The 16,437-nt window shown below is 35.2% G+C and overlaps 1 protein-coding gene across 12 annotated transcripts in view; it reads right to left on the reverse strand.

The window, feature by feature from the left end:
- The window catches only part of Tanc2 (tetratricopeptide repeat, ankyrin repeat and coiled-coil containing 2), a 417,090-nt gene that overhangs the window by 70,137 nt on the left and 330,516 nt on the right, over window positions 1-16,437 (reverse strand). For all 12 annotated transcript variants that reach the window (XM_040268622.2, XM_040268621.2, XM_078041904.1 and 9 more), the window contains 2 exons: window positions 6,148-6,314; window positions 1,711-2,318 (listed from right to left, as the gene is read on the reverse strand). In XM_040268622.2, the coding sequence (XP_040124556.1) occupies window positions 1,711-2,318; window positions 6,148-6,314 (775 nt within the window). The remainder of the gene's footprint in view (window positions 1-1,710; window positions 2,319-6,147; window positions 6,315-16,437) is intronic.

Genomic DNA, 16,437 nt, shown 5'->3' on the forward strand with positions numbered 1-16,437 from the left:
AGATCATTAGTAACTTTTCCCAAAGGTCACAGTTTCTAGAAGAGGCAGGATTTATAGGCTTACAATCTGACTCAACAATTCCTGTTCTTTCAATACAGTGTGTTTCTTTAAAAAAAGTTTCCCTTTCAGGGAAAAGACCACAAAAATCTATTGCCTGACTTAATATCATCATCAGAATCTGGAACAGATTTTCTAATGAATCAGCATGGAGTAGGCTGAGCAGCATGCCCACAAGCACAGTTGTCTCTAATAGGCCTGGTGCAGAACAGGGTCACAAGGGTAATAAAACCCAAGGATTGTCAGAGTTTTAGTTTCTCTGGTGAGTCACATTATGAGGAATAGTCAAATTCGGCCTATCTTCTTTTAAAGCCAGAATACGTTCTGCAATTGTCAGCAATGTTGTTGGTATCTTCTTTGTTTCCAGGAAATTAGTAATAAACTTATATTTGAAAACACATGCTTTATTAAAGGAATAATTTTCAAAAAACAGTAGTGTGGAAGAATAGAAAGCACAACCCACTAGAATGTCAGAGACTAGGTTCTACACCACAGAATGGGAGATAGTTTCATATCTAGCCTGGTTTGCTGAATTGGGAACTATTCTTAACTTAGGGTTAAACTCATCAGGAATGAGTTCTGGGGGACAAATTAGTGATATCTGCCATAAATGCAGGATTGGGAGTGATGATATATACCATAAATTTGCCATCTCTATTCAGTCTCTCCTCCCTTCTCTCACATTAACTTTATGATTTTGGGCAAGTAAGTGAGCATCTTTAAGGCCTTCATAAAGCAAAATGGGGATAATGACACCTTATTTATCTGAAGGTAGTATTAGGTCGGTGGTGGCGACTTAGAACAAAGCAGCCTCTCGGGAAAGAAACATCAATCAGGTGCCTGCGGAAACGCCTGTCAATCAGTGAGATCTCCTGCTTAATGCCTGTCAATCAACTGGACCCCCTGGCCAATCCTGGAGTTCAGCCAACTCTCCTGACCAACTCCAAGGGAACAAGGGACCCTAAAAACACCTTTTCCTGTCCCAAGCCCTTCCCTTCCTGCTGTAAGCCCCATAAAAGTCCAGTCTGGTAGAGCTCCCACTCGGTTTCTCCTCAGACCCTTCTCCTGTCCACTCTGTGGGTCTGAAAGAGTTCTGCCCGGGAGTGATATCTAAATAAAGCCTCGTTCGGCGGCCCTTTTTAAATCTGCCTCCTTTGGTCCCTGCCTGCCTGGCCTGATCTGACAGGGACCTTCTGAAACTCTTCAAGTCTTTCAGCTGTAGGGTTTAAGATTCTCTTTTTAAAAGGGCAATAATAATTTTTAAAATAATTTTTAAATAATTTTGCTCAAGTCAAAGAGATAAGAACAATATGTCATTTTTTTCATATCTGAGGAATACTGAGAAAATCTATTATATAGCTAACTTAATTATTATCTGTAATCTCTAGCTGGGCCAGTGAAAACTATTTAGGAAGACAAAGGATTGCAGGGCAACATTCTAAATATCTATGCAGATATTGAAAATTGAATAATAATACTGTGAGAAAATACATCATTAAATTTCATCTTAGCCTTGCCTTGAAAAGAAACAGAATATGTCTCCTTTATGTGAAGTGTTCAATGAAGAACACTTTTCTCTATTTTCAACACCCATGATCCATGCAATAAATATAAAATAGGCTCAGAATTGTTTATCACAGATCTGTATCTTACCTGGGATCACAGAGAAATTTGGTTTTCTCTCCTTCTTCTCTCCAGATAAGCCATTCTCGAAAAGAAGGATGTACAAACATACGAGTCATGTCTCTGCGCTTGATTAGGAACATGGAGAGGTTCTCCATTCTCTGCTGAAAATCTTCCCATTCTAGTGTGCCTTCAATGCTACCCGCATTGATGGCCTGGAAGATATGCTCATCAGTCAGTGGGTGGAGAGAGGCCACTGCCACATTCAGGAGAGGCATCACCCGGTCAAAAGAAGACTGGGTTGGGAACTTCATATTGCACTGGAGTAAATAAACCTCTGAGAGTGAAACAGGAACTACTTTGTAGCTAGAGCTCTTTAACACTAAATATCCTTTCTCTATGAGGTCAAATGTAAGTTTCAGGTATAGATAGGACCCTTGACTGAGGGTCTTGAGATGAGAACTGAGCTTGCCAAATGTAGTATTGTCCATTTTGCCATTAAGTGAAATGTTATTCTGGATCTCTGAGCTGCTGTGTATCCGGTGCAGGATGTAAGCCTGCAGGTCCTGGTCTATGGCTTCATTCTCTTCTAGTCGATCCAAAAAAATCCTATGGAAAGGCAGCAACTTGGTAATCTCCTAAAATAGACAGAACAGAGAGAGACAGAAAGACCTTCAGTTTCCCCTAACTTTTGTGATAAACTATGAGGTCCACAAATTTACTCGAACTTCTGAATGGACAAAGAAAAGAGGGAAGCATGATCAAGTATTAGTATCTACAGATTAAAACAAATTAGTTGCATAGGAAGGACACTGTTTTTCCTAATATTGGGACTTTTAAGATAATTTTTTATGGGTCTTTGTAAAGGGTACTTTGGGAGTGATTTCATGGCTAGTATTCTAAACAACACTCCTAAAATAAATAGAAAATGGAGTGCTATATAATTCTTTGGCTGTAATTATTCTCAGTGTAAATCAGGGCATAATGCCCAAGTACAACTCAGTAAAATAATGTATATGGATTCAAAGAATGCCATGTAAAAATGTGGCTTTTAATAAAAAGCAAAACAAAGACAAAATGTGGCTTTCTAACTCTCAAAAAAATACTACATTTAAGCCTTCTTGAGATGCATAAGATGAAAGGAACATTTCTAAAAGTAGAAGTTTGGTACCTTAGTGATCTGCTTGGAAGTTACATTTGGGTAGGGTGATAGGGCTTTATGATGACTCCTATGCACGGATTCCATCCTTTCTTAACTACTTATAGACTTTACTCCTGTAAGAACCCATTCTCTTCTGCATCAATTTCTTCTGGATCACACAGACATACATTCCTATATTCTTCCTAGTATTCTCTTTGTTCCCATTTTTAGTAAAACTTAGGGAAATTTTTCTGTATCTGCTATTTCTAATCCCTCCCTTCCCACTTTCTTCTATATTTGTTCCAATCAGGCTTCAACTCTACCACTTAACCCAAATGTTTCTTTTCAGTAATCCTCACCTTATCAAATATAACAATCAACTTTCAGTTTTTATCTTCTTCAACCTCTCAATAGTGTTTTGACACTTGACCACACCGCTCTGCACCTCTTTTTGGTAGTCACCTTCTGCAGCCTGCTTCCATCACATATTCCTCCTATTTTCCACTTAGCATGCTAACCACTTTTATTCAGCCTCTTCTGCCAGCTTCTCTTTCATTTCCTAGTCCACGAGAGTTGGGGTCCTACTTTTTTTCTTTTCTCTAACTATTCTTATTCCCCCAAACAGTTTATTTAGTCTCATGGTTCTAAATATCTACATGCAGATAATGTCTGAGTTTATGTTTCCAGATCACTTATCTCCTCTGAGTTCCCATCTTGTAACTCTGTCTACTTGACAGTTAAACTTAGATGTTTCATAGACAACGTAATGTGATTAAATTGAACTATTAAATTCTGTCCCCTACCACAAAATTTCCCCACGCCTATAAATGGCATTCCACTGACTTTCGAACCAAATCCTTGGGGGCATCTGTGACCTTTATTCCTCAAGCCCACATTTGCTCATCAAAAGCACAAGACTTATTCTTGAATATTCTCTCTTGCTCATACCCATATTCAGCCCATCATCAAATCCTTTTGATTCTTCTTCAAAATATACTCCAAATGTGGCTTCTTCACATGGTCTCTACTGTCACTTTTCATCTGTATTTCTGCTTACAATCTAGATCATCTACATTTTATTATCTATACAGCTATGAGACAAAGAAATCTTTTAAAAGATAGATCAGATATCATCACTTTATAATAAGGCCCCTTGGAGAGTCCTTTCCTATCTACCCTATCTAAAACAACTATCATCTCCATTTATTCCGTTATCCTGTTTTTTTTCTTCCTCATAGCACTGACCACTACCTATGATTTTAGCACATGTTTAATTTTTTCTTGTATTTTTAACTAGAATATAATATAAGCTTTATGTAGGCAGGGATATTGTATGTCTTGTTTGCTGTAGAATCCTTACTCTCTAGAACAGTGCCTGGCATACTCTTAGTCCTTAAAAAACGATTGTGAGAATTATGTATAACAAAATTTAAGGGTTCCTTTTTTAAAACCTATTAATTATTTAAGAATGTTGGATCTAAAAGAAAATATTAAAAAAAAATTCTTAGTTAAAGTGAATGAAGCATCTGGGGAGTTATGCGGGTCTCTATCCATGAAGACAATAATAAAATATGGACTTGGTAGATTAGAATGTAGAGAACTTTTTCTGTTATTTGGCATAGATAAAAAATTAAAGTTATTTGGTCTACTACCTAGGTATACTTAAAATTTCTTCTGCAACTACACATGGCATTAAAAAATGTATGTGAGAATAATATCACCTAAGCATACATACATTTAGTAAAAATAGAGATTATATTCCTTCCTGGAGGTTTTTTCCTACTTATCCTTCATCTTTAACAATCCAACTATTGGCCAATAAAGATAGGTCATATGCCATTTTTTTTTTTGGTACCAGGGATTGAACACAGGGGCATTTAACCAATGAGCTACAACCCCAGCCCTTTTTATTTTATATTTTGAGACAAGGTCTCATTAAGTTGCTCAGGGGCTCACTAAGTTGCTAAAGCTGGTTTTGAACTTGTGATCTTTGCCTCAGCCTCCAGAGCTGCTGGGATTATAGTCATATATCACCATGCTCAGCCAGTTATATACTTTTCAGCTATAAAGGTGCATTTATGTTAATTATCCACATTCTTTAACTCAATTTACTTTGAGATTGATAATAAACACCTGTAAGGTGATAGCCAGGATAGGAAATACAGTTTCTGATCATGGAAGACAGTAAAGATAATTGGTCAATATATTGGAATAATACCAACATCTGGGATGGGAAAAGAAGGAACTTAATGCAAGACTCTTTTCTGTGTATTACAAGGGGGGGTTGCATCAAAAGAGTGGGATGGGTGTATAATGTATGAGATTTTAATATACACCCAAAGAAAGAAGGATTTAAAAAGAAAAGGTTAAGAAACACTGTTCCAAATCATGTGTAAATATTTAAAGAATAGGGGATACCAGCAAGCTGCAGTGACTCACTCCTGCAATCCCAGCAACTGGGGAGGCTAAGGTGAGAGGATCCCAAATTTGAGGCCAACCTCAGCAAATCAGTACTGTCAAAAAAAGAGAAAAAGAAGAAGAAGAAAAAAAAAAGTGCTGGGAATTTATCACAGTGGCAGAGCATCCCTGGGTCCAATCCCTAGTATGGTGGGGTTGGGGGTAGAAGGGAAAGGACAGGGAAAGGGAGATACCAACTCAACTACAATGAGAATGATGGGGAAGATGAATCATTTACCCTTAGCCCATATAGTTTTGCAGGCTCAATTCCACATTCCTGTTTCTTCTTCCAGGCTATTAAGTGATCAATGATTTAGCAGGGAAGATACTTTAAAGCAAATAACAACAATAAAACCTCTCATCTCCCACTTCCAATAAATTTAATCTGAAGCCTTAATTTTTCCAATATTTGTAGAGGAGGGCATAAAGAGAAGAAAGTTCACCTTCATGCCATAGAATGGTTGTTAAAGTAGAAGGAGAGGGAAGATCCGGACTCTAGATTATAAATTAAACTGGATTTTGCAAAGCATTTAATGATAAAAGAAAGTGAAACAAAGTCAAAGTGCTAGAGATTTTCTTTGCATTGCTGTCCTTGGGACAAAGTATAGGAAAAGAACTTTATTTTCATGCTCTTCTGAGGGACATTTTACCAAACCTTATATACAGCAAAGGGAGTGGGATTTGAGAGTCAGAGAAATTGCCCTCTCTAAATTTAATGCTTCTTCTCTTTTGAAATTATTCTTGCTAAATCTGTGATATGTCAGGTTTAGAAAGAGTTATTGCTAAGAGATCTAGGATCTAAAATTTTTTTTAGGTTAAGCTCTTTCCAAGAAAAATTATTTATGGTTCAAAAGTAAACAAACACATACCTGTAAACTGGTCCTAACTGTTACAATTAGTTTGAGCCAAGAAGGAAATTTTCCAATCATTTTACTCAGAAATGATACAATTGTATCCCCATAATCCGGTTTGTGAAATTCTGCTTCATTTAGTCCATCAATTAAAATGATGAAATCTTCATCTGGGATTTTTCTCTCTGAGATAGAAAAAAACAAATTACTTTATAATTACCAAGTAGATAAAGTGAGTTTTTACTGGGTCTTTGGTCAGATATCTGCCTGGGGGAAAAAAATTAGACCTTTCATGTGGCCTTGAGTGCTCAAAAATATGTAACTTCTTACAAAGACATGATATAATTCATTTAGTGGGTTCATTTGTTTTTTTTACCAGATGAGAAAGCCTTTGTTACATATAATGTATGTATTGTCACTTTCATAAATCCCCATTTTATTAGTTGTGATACAAAGAATAAATTAGGAGAATCTAAACATAGAAATTCATTTTTCTCTCACACAGAAAAAGTTAAATAGAATGTATTTTGATTTTTTTTCCCTATCTGATACCATCAAAGAGAACAGTATCACATGTTCTTTGGGGGAAATTCCTAAAATAAGGTCCAATTTTCTTTTTCTTTTTGTGGTTCTTGGAATTGAAACTAAGGGTGCTCTACCACTGAGGCACATTCCCAGTGGTTTTTTTTTTTTTTTTTTGAGACAAGGTCTTGCTAAGTTGCTGAGGTTGTCTTCAAATGTGGGATCCTCCTGCCTAAGCCCCTCGAGTCACTGGGATTACAGGCATGTACCACTGTGCCCAGCAAAGATCTAAGTTAGTCTAAAAGTAATATATAGGACTACATGTGAATGTGTAGTGGGAAAGGAGAGACGGAGGAACAGAGAAAAAGAACTACAGCCAATAGACAGATCTGAACCAGGGGGTTAGATCCCAAGATACTAGCAGCTTCTAAGATAACACCCAAAGCAACCTCAATGAGACTAGTCCTTTGTGCGATCTTCCCAGAGGAGGAGGAGACATGTCAGAAAGACAAAAATCTACTACATATACCCAGTTCCCTACTGAACTCTACCTGATTCTAAATTAACAAAATCAGTTTATCTTTAGGTCTAGGTTGAAGAAGGCAACTTAGTGAGATTTGAGATTCTATTCTCACTAAATCTTATTGATCTTGACCAACATTCTACAATTAAAGTTTTTTTTATAAAATCCCCAGATTGAATGAATATTTTAGTTTAAGTGAACTGTATTAAATCAAAGTTACCAGTTAGTAGGAACTTACAGGTTCTAAAGGGAGGGATGGGGGCAATAAGTCATAAATGAGAAATAGGCTTTTTCTGAGGAGGAAGAAGAAAATGAGGCTGAGTTCTGAATAACAAGCTGTGGACTTCTGTACAAGATTGGCTCTTTCCTTCGAAAGAGTCAAAAACAAACTATATATACTATTTTGGTTTCACCTTTGTACATGTGCAGATCTTTTGCAATGATTAATATGACTTTATACATTCCTTTAAAGCACAAGCTTTGTATAAAATGGAACTTAATTTCAATATCCTAAGTACTTTAAATCAGTTATAAAATTATGAAGAATTTTAACTATTACTTTCATGTGGCGACATTTTAGGAAAAGAAATGAACTATGGATTCCAGCTCTGTTATTAATGAAATGGCTTTATAGATGATGTAACACTAAGAAAACACAATATTCTTTTAGGGAGTCCAAAGAATTAAGGAAAAAAGAATTAATTGGAACTAACCAGGATTTATCCAAACTACAAGGAGCTATTATGTTTTTGATTTTGAGGACTCTGATTCCCTTAAGTTTATATGTGTCTTTAGTTTCCAAGGAGGAATTTTCTAATTTTATCTGTTTGTCTGAGCATCATCACCTAGTCTCAATCAATAGCATGCTGAAGCTGTCCTGTCCTGCCCATTGCAATATTTTTAGGCTGATTTTTAAACACTAGGTAGTGTGAAATTGGCTATGGTAGGAATAAATTCCTACCATAAATTCCCTTACATAATGGAAATTGGCAAATGTTATTAAAATCAGCTTTCTGCCCCCAGTTGGCTGTTAAAAATACCAGCACACCATTCTACCTACACTTCCACTACACATGCTTTAATTTCCTCTGGGTTAATTCCTAAAAAAAGCCAAGATCTTCAAGTAGAGAAAAAGGTCTATGGTAATGCATCCATAGAGATTCTTTCTGGGTGGGGAGAGAACATTGCAAACATGCTCTCAAACATAAAGACCAAGAATGTGCTCTAAAGTATGATACAGACATTTTGATGAATGAAAAAACTCATTTGCTTCAATAATAAAAATTTCATAGGGCTGGGGATGTGGCTCAAGCAGTAGCGCACTCGCCTGGCATGCGTTCGGCCTGGGTTCGATCCTCAGCACCACATACAAATAAACATGCTGTGTCCGCCGAAAACTAAAAAATAAATATTAAAATTCTCTCTCTCTCTCTTTAAAAAAAATTCATTTATATAAATTCCTAGTAAAGTATATTATTCATCCCATGAATACAACAGATAATATATATCAGGTTTTTTTTTTTGAGAGAGAATTTTAAAATATTTATTTATTTATTTATTTTTAGTTTTCAGTGGATACAACATCTTTCTTTTATGTGGTGCTGAGAATCGAACCCGGGGTGCACGCATGCCAGGCGAGTGTGCTACTGCTTGAGCCACATCCCCAGCCCCAATATATCAGGTTTTTAAAAAAGAGAAATATTCACCCCATTAATCAAGATGATGATTTTTTAAAAATGATATACAGGGGCTGGGGTTGTGACTCAGTGGTAGAGTGCTCGCCTAGCATGTGCGAGGCGTAAGGTTTGATCCTTAGCACCACATAAAAAAAATAAACAAATAAAATAAAGGTATTGTGCCCAACTAGAACTAAAAAAAATTTTAAAATGCTATACAGATTTAATGCAATTCCTATTAGGTTTCAATGTTCTTCTTCATAGAAATAGAAAAAGCAGTCATGAAATTCAATTGGAAAAATAAGAGGCCCAGAGTAGCCAAAGCAATCCTCAAGAAGAAAAGTGAAGCAGAAGGTATCACAATACCAGATCTTAAATTATAATACAGAGCTAGAGTGACAAAAACAGCACGGTATTGGCACCAAAACGGACTTGAAGAGCAGTGGTACAGAATAGAAGACACAGAAACAAACCCACATAATTACAGTGATCTCATACTACACAAAGGCACCACACACATATATTGGAGAAAAGACAGCCTCTTCAACAATGGTGCTGGGAAAACTGGAAATCCATATGTAATAAAATTAGAGCCCTATCTCTCACCCTGCACAAAACTTAACTCTAAGTGGATCAAGGACTTAGGCATTAGATTGGAGACCCTGTGCCTGTTAGAAAAAAAAGTAGGCCCAAACCTCCATTATGTCAGCTCAGGAACTGAATTCTTCAAAATTCCTAAAGCTCAAGAAGTAAAATCAAGAATCAATAAATGGGATTGTATCAAACTAAAAAGCTTCTTTACAGCAAAGAAAACAATCAAGAATGTGAAGAGAGAGCCTACAGAATGGGAGAAAATCTTTGCCACTTGCACCTCAGATAGAGATATATATAAAGAACTCAAAACACATCACCAAAAAACCCAAATGATACAATCAATAAATGGGCAAAGGAACTGAACAGATGCTTCACGGATGAAGAAATGTGGTAAATAAATCTATGAAAAAATGTTCAACATCACTAGCAATTTGAGAAATGCAAATTAAAACTAAGATTTTATCTCACTTCAGTCAGAATAGCAATTATCAAGAATACAAGTAACAATACATGTTGGCAAGGATTTAGAGAAAAAGGTACACTCATACATTGCTGGTAGGACTACAAATTAGTGCAGTCACTCTGGAAAGTAGTATGGAGATTTCTCAGAAAATCTGAAATTGAACCAACATTTGACCCAGTTATCCCACTCCTTGGCATATACCCAAAGGATATAAAATCAGCATATAAAATCCGCATACTACAGTGACATAGCCACATCAATGTTTACAGTAGCTTAATTCACAATAGCTAAGCTATGGAACCAATGTAGGTGCCCTTCAACAGATGAATGGATAAAGAAAATGTGGTACATATACACAATGGGATATTACTCAGTCATAAAAAAGAATGAAATTATGGCATTTGCTGGTAAATAGATGGAACTGAAGGCTGTCATGTTAAGTGAAATAAGCCAATTCAAAAAACTAAGGCTGGATGTTCTCTTTGATATGTGGATACTAATTCACAATACATGGAGCAGGAAGGAGGACTGAAGGTTCACCAGATTGGATAGGGGGAATAGAGAGAAGAGAGGAGGGATGAGAATGGGAAAGACAGTAACAGACATAACTTCCCTATGTTCATATATGAATACATGACCAATGTAACTCCATATCATATACAATCACAATAATGGGAATTATACTCCATGTATGTATGCTATGTTGAAATATATTCTACTGCCAACAAGAACAAGAAGAAGATACGATAATGATATTTTTACAAATCCTGGCATTATTTATTTACATTTTAGATTCTCTCCCTCCTTTGAAGAACTTATAAATCACTTGTGAATGCAGGTATATCAATAAATATTTCATCTGTTAAAAAGTGAGGATGTCATGTTTATACAAGATTATCATAATTTTTAGGATTTACAACAATGAATGCAAAGAATTTCCCAATGCCATTAATAATGTAAACTAATGAAAACTATTCCTAAAATAATTCTTTTTCTTTTGGTAAATGAGGTTTCTTAATTAAATACTTAAGAGATGAGAACTTATTTAGATTTTGCATTTCAAAATTAACAGCTTTACAATGCTTCTGCATGTTAATTTTCAAATAGTTTTAGATTATTTAAATAATACTCTAATTTAGGAACTTTTAAAGGATTCTGCAAATGAAAACTAAAAAAAAAATGAGGACTAACAAAAGACTACTCTTATGGTTTGAATGTGATATGTCACTCAAAAGCTCACAAGTGAGACAATGCAAGAAGGTTCAGAGGAGAAATGATTGGGTTGTAAGACTCTTAACCCAATCAGTGAATTAATTCTCTGATAGGTATTAACTGAGTGGCAACTGAAGTGATAGGGTATGGCTGGATTGGGGTATGGCTTTGGGTTATATATTTGTATCTGGCAAGTGGAGGTCTCTCTCTCTGTCCTTTCTGATCATAACATGAGCTGCTTCCCTCTGCTACATTATTTTGCCATGTTGTTCTGCCTCACCTGGAGACATGAGGAATGAGCCTGCTGTCTGTGGATCGAGACCTCTGAAACCATGAACCCTCAAATAAACTTTTCCTCCTGTACATTTATTCTCATCAGGTCTTTCAGTCACAGAAGCAAAAAAAAAAAAAAAAAAAAAAAAAAAAAAAGCTGATTAAAACTACTACTACTTAATATTTTGCCATGTAAGAACATTTAAAATAATAACTACTATCCATTTTCACCATTAATTCATAGAACAGAAGATATTTTATGATTTAAAAAATTGAAGCAATATAAACCTATATACATATATATATATTTCTTATTTTTGTCATGAACTAATTGAAAACTTTAATGTTCTGATGTTTAATAACCATTGCATTAGCTGACAAGTCATTGGATAGGTTCTTTAAAACCTTTAACCCTTATTTTTATAATTTATTTATTAGTGCATAATAAACATAGTAGTGGGGTTGATTTTGACATATTCATAAATTCAAATAACATAGTTTTCTTTCAATCCCATGTATTACTGCTTTCCCTCGGGTCTCCTCTCCTCCCTCCTAGGATCTCTTTCCTGTGCTCTATTACTCTCACTTCTTTTTACTCATTTTTTAAAAATTGATACATTATAGCTATACGTAAAACTGGAATGAATGGTGATACATTCATAAAAGCACATAGCATTACTCTCCAAATCTTCCCCTTTCCAACACCTCCTCATTCCTCCTTGGTTCCCTGCTTCTGCTCTACTGATCTTCCTTCTGTTTTCATAAGATTCCCCCCACTATTTTTTTTTTTTTTGGGCAGTGACGGGGATTGAAGCTAGGGTCTTGCACATGCTAGGCTGGTGCTGTGTACCACAAGATATATCCCCAGCCTCCACTCTTTTTTGTTTTTGATTTTTGTTATCCCTGTTTTTCCTTCTAGCCTTTGTATATGAAAGAAAATATTTGACCTTTGACTTTCTAAGTCTGGCTTATTTCACTTACCATGATGTTTTCCAGTTCTACCCACTCAGCAAATGATATAATTTCATTCTTCTTTATGGCTGAGTAGAACTCCATTGTGTATATATGCCATATTTTCTTTTATATATTCATTTGTTAATGGGTACCTAGGCTGGTTCCATAACTTGGCTATTATGGATTATGATGCTAAACATTGGTATGCATGTATCATAATATGCTGATTTTAGTTCTTTGGATAAACACCAAGGTGTGGTATACCTGAGTCATATGATTCTAGTCTTCTGAAGAATCTCCATACTACTTTCCAAAGTGACTGTACTAACTTGTAGTACTATCAACCTTTCCCCTCACATCTTCACCAGCAATTATTATTATTTGCATTCTTTTTTAAAAAATGCTTATCTTTTTAAAAAGTTGTTGATGGACCTTTATTTATTTATATGCAGTGCTGAGAATCTAACCTTGTGTTTCACACATGCTAGGCAAGTGCTCTACAACTGAGCTACAACCTACCCGCTGTTCTTTGCATTCTTGATGACTGTCATTCTAACTGGGATGAGATGAACTCTAAGTGTAGTTCTGATCTGCATTTCTCTAATTGCCAAGGATGGTGAACATTTTTTTCATAAAATATTTGTTGGCCATTTGCATCTCATCTCTTGAGAAATCTCTCTTTAGAGAATTTTCTGCCCAGTTAGTGAATGGTTATTATTCATGGACAGTGCTGAGGGCACAAACCATTTGGAAGCTTATTCACTGATGATATAATTTGGTGTCAGATCTGAAATGACTTGAAGAATGGAATAGTCAACTGGACTCTCCATGTGTTTTGTACTTCTTCACAATGGTGAATTCTGGGTAACCAGACTTCTTAACATGGCAATACCTACCTCCAAAAGCAAGCATTTCACTAAACAAGAGGAAAGTTTCATGATCATTTATGACCTCACCTTAGATATCACTTTTAACATCACTTTGCAGTATTGTTGGTTGAAGTAGTCAGAAGCCTACTCAAATACAAGGGGAGGAGATGTAGACACCAACTTTCAATGAAAGGAATGTCAAAGATTTTATAGCCATGTTTTAAAACTGACACACTACCTTTAAATTTCATTTTTCAACTTTTGTTGCCAGTACAGAAATAGATTGTCTTGTAATTTAAAGCTTTGTACTTATTAGTTCTAGTAGGCTTTCTTGGGTAGATTCCTTAGAACACTCTATGCAGATAATCATGCTGTCTGCAGAAAAAAAAATTTTACTTATTCCTTTCCAATCTTTATATTGTTTGCTTTTTTGCTTATATTCTCGTAGTGCTAGCTTGGACCACCAATGGGATGTTAAACGTAATTACTGAGAGTGAAAGAACATTGTGGGGCTGGGGATATGGCTCAAGCGGTAGCGCGCTGGCCTAGCATGCATGCGGCCGGGTTCGATCCTCAGCACCACATACAAACAAAGATGTTGTGTCTGCCGAAAACTAAAAAAAAAAAAAAAAAAAAAAAAAAAAAAAAAATTAAAAATTACAAAAAAGGAAAGAACATTGTGTTGGTCTTGATCTTAGAAGGAAAATAGTCAATATTTTACCATTAGCTATATTTTTTTTGGAGTTGCCCTTTATCAAACTAAGCTTTTTTCTATTCCGAGTTTGTATAACTTTTTAATATTAATTGATGTAGGATTCTGCCAAATGCTTTTTGGCATTTATTAAGATGATTATCAGAATGTTCTCTTTCATTCTGTTAATATAAAAAAACTTGCTGATTAACTTTCAAATGTTTAACTAACATTGCATTCGTGACCAAGCAGGACTAATTAATTTGTTATTAGTTTTTTTTTCAGGATTTTACTATATGGTCATGAGGAGTACTGCTTTATAATCTTCTTTTCTTATAAGCTACTGATTTTGGTGTTAGCATTATGCTTGCCTAATATCCTGTGAAATGCTCCCTTCTTTTCTGTTTCTGAAAACATCTGTATAAGGCTGACATTAGTTCTTCTTTAAATGTTGGATATAATTCATCAGTGAAACTATAAGAATCCATAATTTTCTTTGTGGAAAGATTTTATGTTTCTTTTAGATTACAATTAGATGTAATAGACATAGTGCTATTTAGATTTTCTATTTCTTCTAGAGTCACTTCTGGTAGACTGTGGGTATTTTTTGTTTTTGTTTTTAAAGAAGGTGCTCATGGTAGGTAATGTTTTAAATTTATTGTTATAAAGTTAGTTATAATGATTACTTACTTTTCTTTTAATAATTTTAGGAATTGTAGTGATATCTCTTTTTAGTTCCTGATATTGTTCTCTCATTTTCTTAAAAAGCATTGCTGGAATTTATCTATTTTTACCATCAATTTTCTATTTCATTATTTTCAGCTCTTGCTTTTATTATATCCTTCTTTCTGCTTACTCTGGGTAATAACTTTTACTTTCAATCTGTATTTTCATATTTAAATAAGTTAAACAGAGAGTATATGAAGTCTTGCTTTTTACATGGTTTTACAGTTTCTGTCTTTTAATATGTTTGGTCCATTTACATTTAATATAGTTATTGATATGATTATGATTGATTTTTTTTAAAGAGAAAGAGGGGGGGGAGAATTTTTTAATATTTATTTTTTAAGTTTTCAGTGGACACAACATCTTTGTTTTTATATGTGGTGCTGAGGATTGAACCCAGGCCGCACGCATGCCAGGCGAGCGCGCTACCGCTTGAGCCACATCCCCAGCCCCGATTATGATTGATTTTAAGTCTACCATTTTGTTTGTTTTGACTTAATTTGTTTTCACTTTTCTTCATGAATTCTTTTGATTCAATCAAATAATTTTTTTAAAAATATTTATTTTTTGGTGTAGATGGACACAACACTATGCCTTTATTTTTTATGTGGTGCTGAGGATCAAACCTGGGTCCCACCGGTGCTTGGCGAGCGCTCTACCGCTGAGCCACAATCCCAGCCCCTCAAACAATTTTTAATGTTTCAAAAACTAAGGATATCTAAAGTTGATTATAGAGACCTAAGTAAGCAATAGATATATTTTGTAGCAAATTTATAAAACATGGAATATGGTTGAGAATCTGGAGCTGACTCTGTAAAAGTGCTTGCATATTCTCTTTGAAATACCCAGTAGGTGTAGATCCTTATATCACAATACTTCCTTAATATATCCTTGAAGATTAGCAGTTTCCATGGTCACTTATGTGTTCAAATTTATTTTTTAAAAAATTTTTTTGGTTGTATTTTTATACCTTTATTTTATTTACTTATATGTGGTGCTAAGGATCGAACCCAGTGCCTCACAAATGCTAGGCAAGCACTCTACCACTGAGCTAAAGCCCCAGCCCCTCAAAATTTATTTCTTAAAATTTCTTCTTATGTTTAAGTCAGAGAATGCCTATGATGAATAAAAATGAAATAAAAATAAGGTTCTGTGACCTGGGAATGCAGCTCAGTGGTAGAGCATGCACCAGCATGTGTAAGGCCCTGGGTTTGATCCCAAACATCATATACACACAAAAATCTTAACTTCAAAAGCATACAATTCAGCCAAAGGGATAAGTATAGAAATAATTAAGTTTTATGCAGTGCAAGCAAAGTATAATATCTGGCTTATAGTAATGTTTGTGATAAAATTTTAAATTCTAATTATACTTATAGTAATGTGTTAGAATATCATAATTGTGATTTTTAAAAAAGATCTATGGCTTTTGGAAGGACACTATTTCTGACTGGAGGCAGGAAGATGAATCAACAGGTGTCTCAAGGGAAAGGTGGCATTTAAGCTGGTCTTTGAAAGGTGGGTAGAATTCTTTGGCAGTTATCAAGAATACAAGCAAAAATGAGTGTTAGAGAGGATGTGGGGAAAAGGTACACTCATACATTGCTTATGGGACTGCAAATTGGTGCAATCACTTTGGAAAGCAGTGTGGAGATTCCTCAGAAAACTTGGAATGAAACTACCTTTTGACTCAGCTATCCCATTCTTGGTCTATACCCAAAGGACTTAAAATCAGCATATTACAGTGACATAGCCACACCAATGTTTAAAGCAGCTGAATTCACAATAGCTAAACTGTGGAACCA

This window comes from Ictidomys tridecemlineatus, chromosome 3 (assembly GCF_052094955.1).
Source record: "Ictidomys tridecemlineatus isolate mIctTri1 chromosome 3, mIctTri1.hap1, whole genome shotgun sequence".
Lineage (NCBI taxonomy): Eukaryota > Metazoa > Chordata > Mammalia > Rodentia > Sciuridae > Ictidomys > Ictidomys tridecemlineatus.